The sequence below is a fragment of the Acanthisitta chloris genome, unplaced genomic scaffold, assembly GCF_000695815.1.
Source record: "Acanthisitta chloris isolate BGI_N310 unplaced genomic scaffold, ASM69581v1 scaffold38334, whole genome shotgun sequence".
NCBI classification, from domain to species: domain Eukaryota; kingdom Metazoa; phylum Chordata; class Aves; order Passeriformes; family Acanthisittidae; genus Acanthisitta; species Acanthisitta chloris.
The window spans coordinates 1,885-16,880 of NW_008669446.1; the positions used below are offsets into that span (position 1 = coordinate 1,885).

At 38.2% G+C, this 14,996-nt stretch overlaps 1 protein-coding gene across 1 annotated transcript in view; it reads left to right on the forward strand.

The window, feature by feature from the left end:
• Positions 1–843: 843 nt before the first annotated feature.
• EED (embryonic ectoderm development) overlaps positions 844–14,996 on the forward strand; it is a gene marked incomplete at its 5' end in the record, with an annotated part of 14,241 nt that continues 88 nt past the window's right edge. The window contains 11 exons of the mRNA XM_009073310.1: positions 844–996; positions 6,357–6,449; positions 7,362–7,427; positions 8,116–8,241; positions 8,360–8,441; positions 9,978–10,069; positions 10,962–11,095; positions 12,202–12,307; positions 13,090–13,248; positions 13,656–13,729; positions 14,764–14,996. The exon at positions 14,764–14,996 is cut by the window's right edge and continues 88 nt beyond it. Coding sequence (XP_009071558.1) covers positions 844–996; positions 6,357–6,449; positions 7,362–7,427; positions 8,116–8,241; positions 8,360–8,441; positions 9,978–10,069; positions 10,962–11,095; positions 12,202–12,307; positions 13,090–13,248; positions 13,656–13,729; positions 14,764–14,890 — 1,212 coding nt within the window. The remainder of the gene's footprint in view (positions 997–6,356; positions 6,450–7,361; positions 7,428–8,115; positions 8,242–8,359; positions 8,442–9,977; positions 10,070–10,961; positions 11,096–12,201; positions 12,308–13,089; positions 13,249–13,655; positions 13,730–14,763) is intronic.

Below are 14,996 nucleotides of genomic sequence, written 5' to 3' on the forward strand. Positions count from 1 at the left end.
CACTGTGATGGGTGATGAGGGGAAATGTCCTTCTAAGTAGTGTCCTGCAGTCAGACCACACATGAAATTGTTATTTCTGTTAATTTTCCAAAGCTGATCTAAAATGGCTCAGTGGCTGTGTGGGTTGTTTTGTGTATCCCTTATTTTTGGGCTTTTTTTTTTTTTCAGTTTTCCCCATTCTTATGTTAGCTCTGGCTGCTGACGGTTGGAGGGCCAGTTGGATTCGTTAGCTGGTCAGACAGCAAGCTTATTTCATTTTATTTTCATTTTTTCTTTTAAACTTTGCTTGAAGTGGAAGCAAGTATCTGTGGGAAAGAGCAGGAGGGAGAGGTGGGACTTCCTCTTCTGGTGGCAGTGCTGATCTGCTGCAGAACTGTGCTGTGGCTTATGCTGCTGGGAGTGTACTGCAGTCTCAGCATGGCTCTGTTCTTGGTATGGTCAAGCATCATGTTTTTACACAAACAACCTCTTCCTTCAGTACTTGAGAAGTACTCATTTCATCTAGGTCAAAGGTGCTTTCTAGGGGAAGCAGCTGCTTTATCTTTAGACCTTTTCTTAAGAACAGCTACCAGTATTCTGAAGAAACTTCACTAGATCACAGTTCACGTCTCTCCCTCTTGGATTAATCCTCGTGTGACTCATGTTCTGTTTCTAGGGAGGAGTGCTATTATGTTAGCAATAGATTTAAGTACTTGAATCTAAATAACATCAAGTCCTAGGAGATCTCCTGTTCTTATGGAGGAGAAGAAAAAGTGAAAAGGCCAAGTGCTGCAAGATTAGTTGTATTTATACAGCATTTAATGATCTATTTATGACATTCTGTCTAATTTTGAATGTTTTCAGGATGATGCTGTTAGTATTGAGAGTGGCACTAACACCGAACGTCCGGATACACCAACAAACACTCCTAATGCACCAGGAAGAAAAAGCTGGGGGAAAGGAAAGTGGAAGTCAAAGAAGTGCAAATATTCCTTCAAATGTGTAAATAGCCTAAAGGTAGGTATGTGTGAGCTTCAGTATGGGACTGCTGGGTACCGCTTGCTGGCAGTAATGTTAATGTTGACTGTGAGACAGTGTCAAGATAGATATTTTTAAATGTCTGTATACAATTTTGTTCCATGCTGATTTGAAGAAAGTGCTTTTCTTCCTTGGATTAGCTGAAGTTTTGAAGAAAAAGGATACTGAGAAATAGTAAACAGTGGATAGTGCTGCAGTTAACCCCATTTTTGTGCAGGTTTGCGAAGTAATGTGTGATATTATAATTATGTATTTCATTGAAGCTGTAGATGCTAGAGATAAAGGTAAGAATCTGGATAAACAAATTCAGATAAAAGTACAGAACCTTTACAGATTTTTCTGCCTGTTGAGATGTATTTAAAGAAACCCAAACAAAATGACCCAACAATCTTGGAGTAGCTTTTTCTTCACACTTACCAGATCACATATTTTCTGTCCTCTGGAAATTACCTGTATAGTGTGCTGTATAGTGTGACTTGGTTAATATATCATGCGTGTTGTGATTATGTGTCAGCACCTGATCGAGGTAATATTTATCTTCCCACATAACACCTTATGGTCTTAAGAGATGTGGATTTACGGTCTTTACTCACTGTTCTGGTATTTTAGGGTACTGCTGTTTTCTTCTGCACGGGTGAAAAACTGTGGTGGACTGAATCAGTTTTCTCACTCATGATTCTTTTACACTGTCAGGGTGTTCTCCTTTTTTTCATTCCCCAGCCCTCCATGGGATATATATCTGGCAAAACCTGTAAATATGTTTTATGATCTGATTTTTGTAAAATTTCTAAATAAAGGAAAGATTGTGTCTGGAACAAGATGGGAGTTTTGTTAAACTTTATATTTAGCTAGCATGAGGATCTGTGTAGCTCATAGTGGATATTCTCTGCAGAATTGCTTATAAGAGGTTTTTGTCATTCCCCCACACTTAACTGTTGAGCTGTGCTGATGTAACTGTGTCTGAACTTTTTCAGGCTGCCTCACTGAAATGCTGGGGTAGCTGAGTGGGAGGGGATGAGAGGTTTGTTTGAAGCATGGAAACGTAAATGAGCTTTGCCACTGGAGAAGTGGTGATGTGAAGTTACTCTGACAAGAGCATCTGGGAAACAAATTGATCTTACTCTTTTTTTTAGCTATAAAAATCCTCTCCAGTCCTTTCAGGGTGTAGGAGGAAGGGAAGTTGTTTCATTTTCACCAAGGTAGGCAGCAGTTCCTGTGATTCGCAGGAATCGCCCCCGGAGACGGTGCTATTTGCAGCTTCAAGTTGTACTTCAAACACAGACACAGGCCTCTGAGCACCCAGACTTTTAACAAGTTCTGAGTTTTGTTACTCATATTTGTTTTCTGTCTGCAGACAAAAAGGGTTAGGACTTTTCAAGTGTCTTTTGGGAAAACAAAACATTCCCTCATCGCAACATCAACCCAGGCCCCGCTGTAGGTGACCCAAAAGACCACTGTATGAAGTTAAGCAATCCCTGACTTCTGTGGATTTGGATCAGGGCCTGGGAACAGATTCCGGTGCAAGTGGAATCAAGCTGTGAGGGAGCAAACACAGCATTTCAGCTTAGTGGGGTATTTTCATTAGCTTTTTCCCTCCATTTCTCTCTTTCAACTGAAATTAATGCTAGTAGTAATAGATGTGCACGTTAAGACTAAGACTAGGTAGCAGCGAACTGAAATTAATGCTAGTAATAATAGATGTACACGTTAAGACTAAGACTAGGTAGCAGCCAAATTTGATATCTTCTTTTTTTTTTGTGATGGAGGAAGCCTCTCTTCTTTTTCTGTTCTTGCATACTAATTTTACAGATACTGTGGAGACAAAGTCTAACAACTGAATATTATATATAGGTTCAGAAAGACAGTTGAGACTCTTTGGATATCACATCATATAGCCCCTGATTTATGTGTCTTTGAACTGTGCTGTAAGATGCATGTATTGAAGTTAATGAAGAGTCAACATGATTTAAAGACACAAAGAAATTAATATTCTTTAGGGGTGTGTAAATTATGTGTTTCTCCACTTTCCTACTCTTGGTTTTCCCCTCTTATTTTGCTTTTTATTTTCTTCCTTTGGAGAAACAAAGAAATATGGCCATTACTGTCTGCTTTGAATGTTAAATGGTTATGATTCAGCCTGAAAAACCCAGTGCTTTCTAAATATGTTTTTAAACACTACTTTGGAAGTTACTTTGGGTGAAATTTAAGCATCAGGAAAGCAAAAATATAACTTGGAAAATGACAGGAAGTGAAAAGCTGCCTTTTATTTTCTTTTTGCAGTACTAACTCACTGTAACATGTACTGAAAACCTTTTGCTCTCTGTGGGCTGAATGGAGATGTAGTTTATAAGTGAGCTTATACAGCTAACAGTTGCATATCCTTATACATCCATGTGTGTTTTGCTGATAGATCTTTGGGCAGAAAACCAGGTGTGCTTTGCTTTGTTGTGCTTCCTTTAAGGCAACACTGTTATTTGCCATACCCTTTGCTTAGGGTCTGGATCACAGGCTGTTAGGAGCCTGGTGTCTCAGCTTCTACTCACAGTCCCCTGAGCTGGGAATCCAAGCAGTATCCAATGCCATGCAAGATTCTAGGTTGTTGTGTAAAGGAGAGGTAACAAAATCCACTGTCTACAATGGCTTGTTTCCACTTCTGGAAGCTGGAAATGCATGTGTGGTCAGTGTGTTCCCTGCCAGTGCTGTGGGTGACATTGTATTAAAATGTGTTCATGCAGGTGATTATTTTTTTGTGTTGCATAGTGTTTACTTCACTGCCTTCTGTCTAAAAACAGGTCTAGGCTTACTCTTCGACTGAATCCAAGTTGGTGTTGAGGGAGTAAGGGCAGAATTAACCATTGATTGTTTATATATTTGCTTTTGTAGCAATCGTAGTTCTGTTTTCTCCTCTGCCTTCTTTCTCTGGTGCATGAAGGACCTGAGTACTTCGGGTTTTGTGCTCTTGGTTCGTACCAGGGTCAAGACTGCATTTCACTATTTTACTGTTGGGCCAGCAACTGGGTCACTCTTCTGTCTGTACAAACCAGGGTCAGATTCGCATGATATACTTGGCATCTCTGCATAACCATAATGTGCAGCACCTAGAAGTGTAATGTTTAGAAAAACCTGCTTCACTGTTTAACACTTGGGACTTAAATTAGAGTGGACAAGTATTCTCAAAGTAGCTATGTGTTGTCCCTGACCAGTGAGGATGATGGTAGTTTAAATGGGAGCATAGCTTCTTCAGATGCCTTAGTATCTTCCTGCAGGAGCCTCTGCCTGACTCCTTCATCCATCAAACACCAGCAAAACTCCAGTATGTACAGTCAGGCTCTTGGAGATTGTAGCATTTGGTGGAGGAATGTACTGTGGGTGAAGTAAGTGGACTAAAGACATTTGTCTTGCAGGGCAATTTTTCTGGGGAAAAAGGTTTTCTTTGAAGGTGCTTACTGAATAGTTTGGGTATGTACTCAAATATAAACATACAGAACCATTGTAGCCCTCTGTTGTATCTCTCTAGTTATTACATCTTACCTACTCTGAGTCCTACCTAGAAAATCAGAAACTTATCACAATTTATACTGGAAAACTATCCTATCTTGAAGAGTAAAAACATATTGCTCTTACTTTTCTGATTTTGCTGAATTTATCAGAAACAGGGCATATGACAGAGAACAAGGTTATTCCAGGAAAACGAGTGCAAAATCTCCTAATATGTCTCTGTAAGCAGTAAGAACCCATGCATTTTACCTGAGTTATCTTCATGTCAGAAGCCCTGAGTACTCACCAGCAGGAGTTGAAGAAGGAGAAATTCAAAACCAGCTAGTTAGTGGAAAAACTATTTTAAGCATTCTGAATTTGGTGTCTCAGCCATTCTCTTCAAAGAAGGCTTAAATACACTAAAAAAGGAAGCCTACAAAGTAAAATTCATAGCTTTGTTGCACACGACAAAAGTCATGGCCATGCAATTTTATGGCACACATTCTTCATCTCTAATTGAACTATATAATACTTTGCAGGTGCTGAATACCTGCTTTTTCCTTCTGTCTAGGAGTGACTAATAACATTGCTACCTTTCTCTCTGCTAGTATCTCATATCCCTCATCACATAAAGTCATTAGTTTGTTCTTTCATGTTATGATGGGTTATACTTCGAGTTAAACCTTGAATGATTCTTTTTAATCTGTACTCAGCTTTGAAAGTTGTTGCCTCTTTAAGAATTGCAGGAAGGTCTTCATCTCTGAAAGATATTTCTCCCTTCTCTTTCTAGCTCTTCTAGATATCTGTTAATAAGAGATTTTGCCTGTCTCAGTAAATAATGCTATTTAAAATTCTTCCAGAGTTCCTTTACTTATCTTTTTCTGAGTAGTCTTAGACTCCCCATCCACACCCTCTCCTTGAATTTATTCTTTGATTCTTGGATAGGTCAGAGCTGCCAGGGCAGCATTGCCATTTGAAGGCTACTTAACAGCCGTCGTAAGACACTTCCTTCCTGCCTGCACTGTCCCAGACAGTCCCCTGTGGGGAGGCACTTTAATGAACATTTTTCTTACTGAAAACATCCTGTGAGGCCAAAATACTGTTATCAATTATTAACAAGCACCACCATAGTCATCACATTTCATAAACATAATCTACTTTTTTTTTTTCCTCCTTTACTAAACTGATGTAAGCTGTATAAAAATAGTATTTGGCATTTCTCTGGTAACTGTTTGTGAAGCCAATCTGAAAACACTTTGTAGACATGAACTTTGCTGCAGTATTGTGACATGCTGGAGAGAGTTTGTCGTGTCTGTGAGTTGCAAGACCTAATTGTAATGTAATATTAAATGTGGCCCTTCTCCATCCTTATGCCAGTACAATTCTTCTCTGTCCTAATATTTTTTTGCTGTGAAATTGCAAATCCCTGTGTAAAAGTTATTATAGTGTTATAAAAGGCATATAGTTATGACCTTAGAGGCAGAGGTTTCCGTGTTGAAAATTGCAAAACAAAATAGTAGAGCTGCAGATATAACTTGGGAGTTCTGCCAGCTTCCGGCCATAATTGAGACAAAAGTTCTTCCCCTTTACTTTTTAAAAGCTTGGTGGGGAAAGTAAGGGAAGGGGTGTGTTTGTCAGAATATTCCTTTAACCTCCCTTAAGGCAGCCAAGTTCAAATGTGATGTTAAAAACTATCCTTTTTAACTGTTCAGTATGTGAAATTACACTGAATATGAACCCGGGAGTTTGAGGAGGGAAATGTAGCAGTTAAACTGTTTGCCACCACAGCTAAATTTCACAGCAATAATATGTCCATGGATTTTGTTGGTTTTTTTAATCTCTAATCTTACTTGTATCTATAGGAGGACCATGGTCAGCCTTTGTTTGGAGTCCAGTTTAACTGGCACAGTAAAGAAGGTGATCCTCTCGTTTTTGCTACTGTAGGCAGCAACAGAGTGAGTAATCTGTTTTTCACTGTATGCCTTTGTGTGGTTCTGCTTCCATTCCTTCTTTCAACCGATCCTTTACCTGTGTTTAGTACAGACACAGGTGCTTCATATTGAAGGCTTTGCCTATAAGATACATAGCATCTGTTATCTGAGAGAGTTCCATCCTTGTTTTGTGAAGTCACGTGTTAGCTATTTGGAAATTAGTCTATGCAGTAAAGAAAAAAAGTCCTTCAGTAATAGGAAGGTGAATAAAAGGATTAGAGATGCATAAATGTATCTTCTCACTAAAATTACTCTTCACAGGTGTTACTCTTTTCAAAAGGTTGTACACTCTAAAATGGACTCGGAAGTGTCTGCAGTGATGCCAGGCAGCTCAGTTGTTAAATTGGTGACCCGTGTGGAGTGAATTTATAGGCTTTTTCTGAACAACAATCTATGCCATTTCAGTCTTGAAAATAACTCCTGAAGTGCATTCTATGCAAGTATTGTGAAAAAAAACCAAGAAGCTTTTAATTTCTAGGCTTTTTCCACCCAACAGTTACCAAAAGTGCTGAACTAAGTTTAAGCAAGGTATCAATGACTCATTAAAAGACCAAGTCATGTTAGAGATGGATGCAGAAACTGATTGCAATGAGAGTTTATTTTATTAAGACAATTCAAATAATAGACTTCAGTATCTGGGAAGGACAGCTGACAAGCCAGAATGGTGCTTTACTGAAACTCCTGTGACCATTCTTTTATCAAACCGTTCCCACCTGTTGCAAACAAACGAATGATGGGTGATACCTAAACCCATCACAGATAGATGCACACTACCCCTCCCCATCAGGCAGTCAGTACACAGGTGCACATGATTTCTTTTTGAAATATCACAAATAAGCAGCAGTTTCTCCCACTTTCTTGCTTTTTTTTCTCCAGGTTACTTTATATGAGTGTCATTCCCAAGGAGAAATCCGTCTGTTGCAGTCTTACGTGGATGCTGATGTATCCTTTTAAGCTGAGAACCAACTTGTTTGCTTCCTCTATGAAAAAATAAGAGGCTTTGTAGGAAAAAGCATACAAAGGTTTTGTCTGTGATTTAATACTTTCCCTATGTTAGGTCCAAGTCTTGCCTCTTTCCCACATCCTAGAGTCCCTCCTGTTGAAGGAATGTTAAAAGCGCAGGCTCATGGCCCATACTGTATTAAAATATTTGAAAACTGATTTTCCATCAGTTTCATTTTCCCAACACTGATGTTTGTATAGTGTTTCACATTCACTGCTTTACAGTGGTCTCAGTTTCCCTGTGAATTGGTTTAAAGCCTAAGAATTATGATTCATGCTCTTAAACGTTAATAACTTGTGTTGATCACTTGCAGTACACAAATTAGTAACTTGTGAACTCAGTCTTGATTCATTATTCCCAGTCTTTGGATGCTTTAGTGAAAAAGGTTCAAAGATGATGCCACGAAAGGGTGAGTGTTCCTTGTATTTTATAGAACAGAAGTGAGGAGATTGGCATTTATAGAAAAGGTGATGTTGCTGGTATTTGCAGATGTATAATGAAAGATGTGTTCTACTGGGTCCAGCAGAGGCTCCTGGGCACTCGGAAAAATAAGTTTTACCTAAAATCACATTGCTTAAAAAACCAAATTATTGTTTCTTCTGTGTTCCTTGACATAAGATGTTGTAGGCAGATGAAAATTTCTATACCTGTGCATGGACATATGATAGCAATACGAGCCATCCTCTTCTGGCTGTGGCAGGGTCCAGGGGCATTATTAGGATAATTAATCCTATTACAATGCAGTGCATAAAGGTGAGTGTCCAGAACATTGAGGTACAGCTTGTGTTACAGTAAGGCGTGAAACTCATGTCTTCTAAGTCCCTGTAAACATGAGGGGAGATGGTAACTTGGTCTCTGAATTCTATCCCAGCACTACGTGGGACATGGAAATGCAATCAATGAACTGAAATTCCATCCAAGAGATCCAAATCTTCTTTTATCTGTAAGCAAAGGTGAGGAAAAAAGCCTCCTTTGTTTTTGTATAAATCAGGGTACTTTGGATTGGAGTTTGGTCTTGAAAATGGTTTAAAAACCTCCATGAATTTTTTTATGAATGGCGCTGAACATGTTTACCTTGAAAGTTGAGAGCAAATCATGCTCTTTCATGGCTATATGTTTTGCACTTATTAAATCCATGGCGTACAATAACCATAACTCCCCCTGTGGTGCAAAGAGATTCTGAACAGTGCTGCTTTTTAAGAAAGAAGAATCATGACCTTTGGGTTTGCTCTTTCTAACAGTTGAACTAAATTGTTTTCCGTTGTTGAATCACGTTGCCATCTAGTGGGGACGGTTTAGTGTTGCAGACAGCGTTCCCCACCGTGTTCATGGGTAAAAACTGGGATTCTCTGTTGCTTGCGAACTTTAATTGGAATTGGTGTAAAAAGTACATCAGTGAAGGGAGTTTTTGGTATGGTGTCTTATGGGCTTGTTCAGAATGTTCTTAACAGTCAGAACTTCCTAATCTTGACTGTTTTGTTAAGTAAGGCAGTGATCTGCCACAAGAGCTAGCCTTCAGGAGCACTCCAGTTGGAGACATTCACATAAAGGCACTTTTGACTTTAGTGTATTTGGAGTTACTGATGAAGCTACATGAAAACAGAAGTTGGGAACCTTTCTGATGCTTGTTGGGTTTGTGCTGTGGGTTTGTAAACATTTGGTTTCTTGAGTTCTGTATCTTTCTAATAACATTTTGCCATCAGCCATAGTGCTGTAAGTTGTAATGTACGTCTCTGGGCCAGGTACTATCTGAGAAGGCATGAGGCAGGAGAATACTTGGAGTCTCAGAACTGCTTAGCTGAGAGATGAATACCAAAAGAGTGCAGCGTAGTGTCCTTGTGGAATCTGAATGGGAAACAGACTAGAGGTTCCCCTTTCCAAATGTGTAGTACACTAGAAGTTCTTCATTAGAAATCACCAAAACTTTCATTAAACAAGTAGGTTAGTCTCACTGACTTTGGAATACACGTTATTTACATAAACACTTTTTGCCATCCTTGCCTGTGGTTGATTTGGTTCCCTGGTTCCCTTGAACCAGTCTGTGGTTCATAAAGAGGAATGTTTTAAAGGTTAAAAAATGGAAATCAAAACTTTCCTGAATGTTGATGTTAGAATGGCTGTAAGGAACTCTAGCATTTTTTGCTACAGAAAATTGTTTTGAAGTTAAGATTGAATAAAAGCATATTTGTCCAAGATCAGACTTTGCTTTGCTTTCCGGATGATCTAAAGATCCAAGTGTGTTTTTGCTAGAAGCTGTTCCTAGGGGAGGGGGAGGACACACTTTCTCAGCTGCACAATTACCCTTAACAGTAGTTTAGTTGTCATGGCAATTGTAGTTAATGAAGTTCTGTTGTTTCTAACATGTGGAGAAGAATTAAGTGCCTTTTTGATGTTTACATGAACACTTGCTATTGAAAGTGGTTAAGCTGAAATATATTATTCATATGTACATATAAAAAGCAGCATGTAATTTTATTTGTTCTTTATAGATCATGCATTGAGACTGTGGAACATCCAGACAGACACGCTGGTTGCAATATTTGGAGGAGTAGAAGGGCACAGGGATGAGGTGTTAAGTGCAGTAAGTGGAAGACTGTGGGGCAGTGATTTAGATTTACAAAGGGTAGTAAGCAACTTTTTATCCTCTTGTGCACTGTTTTGGTACTGTAGTTACTTAAAAAAAACCCCAACCTGAAGTGCATAAATATTGTTTTAAAGGGATAGACAAGTGTAATTCTAAGGTGGTTTGATTGATCACCTCTCAATATACAGGACAGGTGTTCACTTTTGGTGTGTTCCAGTAGGTAGTTTTTTCTCACAGTGCAGCCTGGAAGTAAACAAAATGGAGTGCATTGGGGCTAGAAGGAGTAAAAAGTGTTTGTGATTGTCCCACTTTTGAAGTTCTTGAGGTCCTACCAAGTCAAAGCAGCAAAAGCAAATAAATGTTGAGACATGATAGTGAAAGAAAAGAAGTTACTTCAGTTGAGTTATGCTGCTTTTCAGTGGCTGTGAACAGACACTGGTACCCAGCAAATATCAACTAGAATAGTTAACTTTTAATATGATGCTCTTAAGAACTGTTTCCATCCTGTTGTGTAACCTGAAAGGTGAGGGGTTGGATCTACAGGAAACCTGACACTCTATTATTCTCCCTTGTTGTAGCCCTGGAATTCTGCCAAAGTTGCTCCTAGGGAATTTACTGAGGGAGTAGAACTAGCTGTAGATTCATTGTCATCTGTCAGTGCTGTTGAATATGCCTCTCTTTCTTGTGAGAGTGTAAATATAATTACTAAGATGCTGTCCTGCTTTGCAGTGAGCTGGATTACATTCTTAGTATTTTTCTGTTTGAAATATGCAATTTTATTGCATTCTCTACACAGAAAATGCTGTTTTGATGGAAATGATGGAATAAAATCTGAGTTGGTGTAATGCAGCCTAGGCTGGGGGTGCTCAAAATTATTTTATATACATAGGATTACGATCTTCTTGGTGAAAAAATCATGTCCTGTGGGATGGATCACTCTCTAAAACTCTGGAGAATTAATTCCAAGAGAATGATTAATGCTATCAAAGAGTCTTATGAGTACAACCCAAATAAAACCAACAGGTATGTAGTCTTCATCTCCTTGGCTGTCTCTGCAAAACATGAATACTCCTATCAATGGTCCAAGTTAATTCCTTTCCAAATTGGAAGTTCTTGGGGATAGTGAGTGGCCTGGATATTGTGCTGGGTACTGAATCTCTCTAGAATACGTGTCTTATTGATGTTTGCTTCAGTGGAATTTTATTGAATTCAGATTCAAAGTACTGGGACTTTTTTAAAAAAATATTTTAACTATTTCTTATCTGCTTGACTGGAAAATGTCTAGAATCACCATCTTTATCATTCTTAATTAAAGCTTGTATTTTACATGTTTCAAGATGTCAATGGCTTTTTTTTTCATCTCATCTCAAAATTTCTAGAAAGGAATCAAATCTGTGTAATTAAATGTTGCAAATAGTTTTATATTGGGTAGTTAATTATTGCATGTTATTTGACTTTGGGGTGGGGACAAAACTGTTTGCGTAGTAAAAACCTTAATTTTCATCATTCTCTGATTTGACCTCAGATAAGAGTAAATTGTCAAGTAAACATAGCAATTAGATACGTGATAGATAAATCCTCCATTATGAAGTTCCTCAACTTTTTAATCTTAACTTCCAGTTAAACCATTGAGAGAATTGAAGAGTCTAAAACACAGTGAACATGTTCAGCAATGAGACTAGCTGTGAAAATACTCTCGCTTTTTTTGGTAATGTTACCAAATATTAAATGATGCTTTTTCAGCCTGCTTTTTTTAAAATGATGATTTTTTTTTTTAATAGTGTGCATTTCTATTTAACAATTTAGATGTTGCAGAGCAGCATCAGAAAAACTGAGCTGTGATAGTTCTTGGAGTGTTTGGCAATCTGAAGGAGTGGTGTTGCTCAGCACTGTCTCTGCACAGTCTTGTACATGGGAAACTAGTTATTTCATTAGGAATGAGGATGAAAACAGGGACTGTTCCCATTATTATTAAAAAGAAAAAAAGCAGCATACAAAATCTACTTTGTTATAAAACTGTTAAAAATATGGGCTTGTTCTTTTAGCATCGAGATATGTTTAAACTGCCTTTTAAGAATTACTTGTGTGTCTGTGTTGCTCTGTACCTCACTTAGCAATTTTCTCCATAGGCCTTTTATTTCCCAGAAAATTCATTTTCCTGACTTTTCTACGAGAGACATACATAGGAACTATGTTGACTGCGTCCGGTGGTTGGGAGATCTAATTCTTTCCAAGGTAATTTTGCAGCTTTTTCAGCTACATTACATACATAAATGTATTTTCTTGTTTTGAGGAGCCTAAACAATAAAAGTTTTACTAGCATTTGGGTGTTAGGTTAAAGTACTGTGCTGTGTCAAATGATTTTGTGGAGTGTATTGTGAATTTTGTCAGCTGTCAGGATGTGTAGATAGGGAGCTTATCCGTAGAAAATAAAATTATTACTACAGCCCAGCCGTACTTCTGCTGAAAGTACAGGGTTACCAGCTAACCAGAATCTCCATGGAACATACAGAAAGGGAATCTGTAGATCTGTTGAGAGATCCTGCTGCTAAAGGGTGAGATGGAGGTTACCATAATGGAGTCACTTTGATTAATATGCTGTGACCACTAGTAACATTGGCTTGCAGATATTAAACCAGGCAGTCCAACTGCCTCAGTGCTGGAAATTGGTGCATGCACAGTTTTGTTAGTCAAAGAGATTGGGTAAACAATCCCCAAATCAAGATTAGTTTAACTTGCTCATGAAACTGTCTGAGCACATCTGGTTGTGGGTGAGGGAAAGCTCCTGCAGTTCTGTGACTTGGGAAAGCTGTGAGGGCATCAGGCTCCCTGTGAAGGACAGTGAGGTATGGTTGGTGATGTGGCTGTGCTCTAAGGACTGAGGTGAGATTTTCATCTGTACTTTTTTTGTAAGGTCATTGGGGAAGCCGTGAGATGAAATTTTTGCTTGTAGTTAGACTAAATGTGCAGTATAAATTATACATACAGGTGGGGTTTTTTCCATTGTTTCCCTGCAGTCTTGTGAAAATGCCATTGTTTGCTGGAAACCTGGCAAAATGGAAGATGATATAGATAAAATCAAGCCCAGTGAGTCAAATGTGACCATTCTTGGGAGATTTGATTACAGCCAGTGTGACATATGGTACATGAGGTTTTCGATGGATTTTTGGCAAAAGGTATGTGTCAGCTTTGAATTTGCTGTGTTTGAGGGTGCATGGATTTTCATTGATTCCATGTTTATGGGCATAGGAAAGTCTTGATCCATGTGATGTTTGAGAAACAGAACGGTTTGTTGCGAGGGGCTTTATATGAAACTGGAGGAGCTCCAGAATTTTCATTGTGGGTTCTTCCTGATAGAAAAAATTCCACCAAAAAATACTTATTTTCCACTGGTATCTTCCTCCCCCATCTGCATAGACTGATAAAATGCAAGAAACGATGCTAATTTTATAGTCTTTCTAACCCCTCCAACATGTTTAAACTTCCACACACAAATTTATCAGCTGTATAGTCTGTATAAAATTCTGACTTCATTCTTTGAGACAGTATTTTAAAACTCTATATCCTCTGCTTTCTTTTGAAGATGCTTGCTCTGGGCAATCAGGTTGGCAAACTTTATGTTTGGGATCTAGAAATAGAGGATCCTCATAAAGCCAAGTGAGTACTCTATTTTATTTTTGTTAAGACGGAGTTTGAGTACTTTCCTTTTTCCTTTCTTTACCTATAGAAATCCTTTAACAGTAGAAGTTACTTTCCACTATAACTACTAGGTAAATAAATATTGTGAGCCCCTTGAAGGTTAACATTTGTTATATTTTGCTGATTGATAATTTATTATAGCAGTGCCAAGGGGCTCCAGTCAGATCGTGCTGGGTACCATGTGTAGATATAGCAAAAGACAGTTTGTTTCTCCAAGGGGTTACAAACTAATTGGGTGAAAATTTTGCCAAGCAATGAAGAGAAGATGTGTTAGGTGAGTGTAGCACATGACAAAGGAGAGAGAGGTGAAAGGACTAGAGTAATGAGAGTGTGAACTATGTGCATGGTGTGGAGAAAACAGTATGACTTTCCGGTTCCTCACCTGTGTTGCCAGGGAATTTTACACCATGTCTTTTGTGTATATATCTGTGTGCGTTCATATATGTATGAGTATAAAAGTGAAAAAAACCAAACCAACCCCAAAAAACCACAAAACCAAACCCACCCCCAAAAAACATTGTGTATAAAATGGATATACACTGTATATATAAATAATATATGCATTATATTTTTATATACACTATAGAATAAATTATACATGCTTACATATTTTATACATATATATAAAATCCATGTAAATATGTGTGTACACGTAAATGCATAAAGTTCCTGAAAATGCTCCAGTCTTTAATTACTCAATTATGACATTTTGTTCCTAACCACTGAGAAACAACATCAGTTATGAAATCCTAAATAATGTGATTCAGTAAGTTTTCAGTCTGAGCTTCAGTGAAAATTCTGTGGATGAGAAACAACAGTGGGTGAACAGAAAACCACCACTTTCCTAAGCCCACATTTGGAATACAAAATACACCACGGGCATAATCCTGTGGCCTTTCAACATGAACAGGAGATTGGTGAAACAGTGCTCCATAATGTAGTAGCAAGTGCAGATTTAATGCTGCAGTTGAATAATTTTCTTTTGTTTCTAGGTGTACGACTCTTACTCATCCTAAATGTGTTGCTGCCATTCGACAAACCAGTTTTAGCAGGGACAGTAGTATCCTTATAGCTGTGTGTGATGATGCCAGTATCTGGCGCTGGGACAGATTACGATAAAGTACTTTTTCTTAATTCATAGTAGAAAATATATTTTCAAATTATAATACAGTCTGTTAACTTGCTAGTACTGTAGATGCCTTTAGTGTAGACTTTCTCGAAGGTT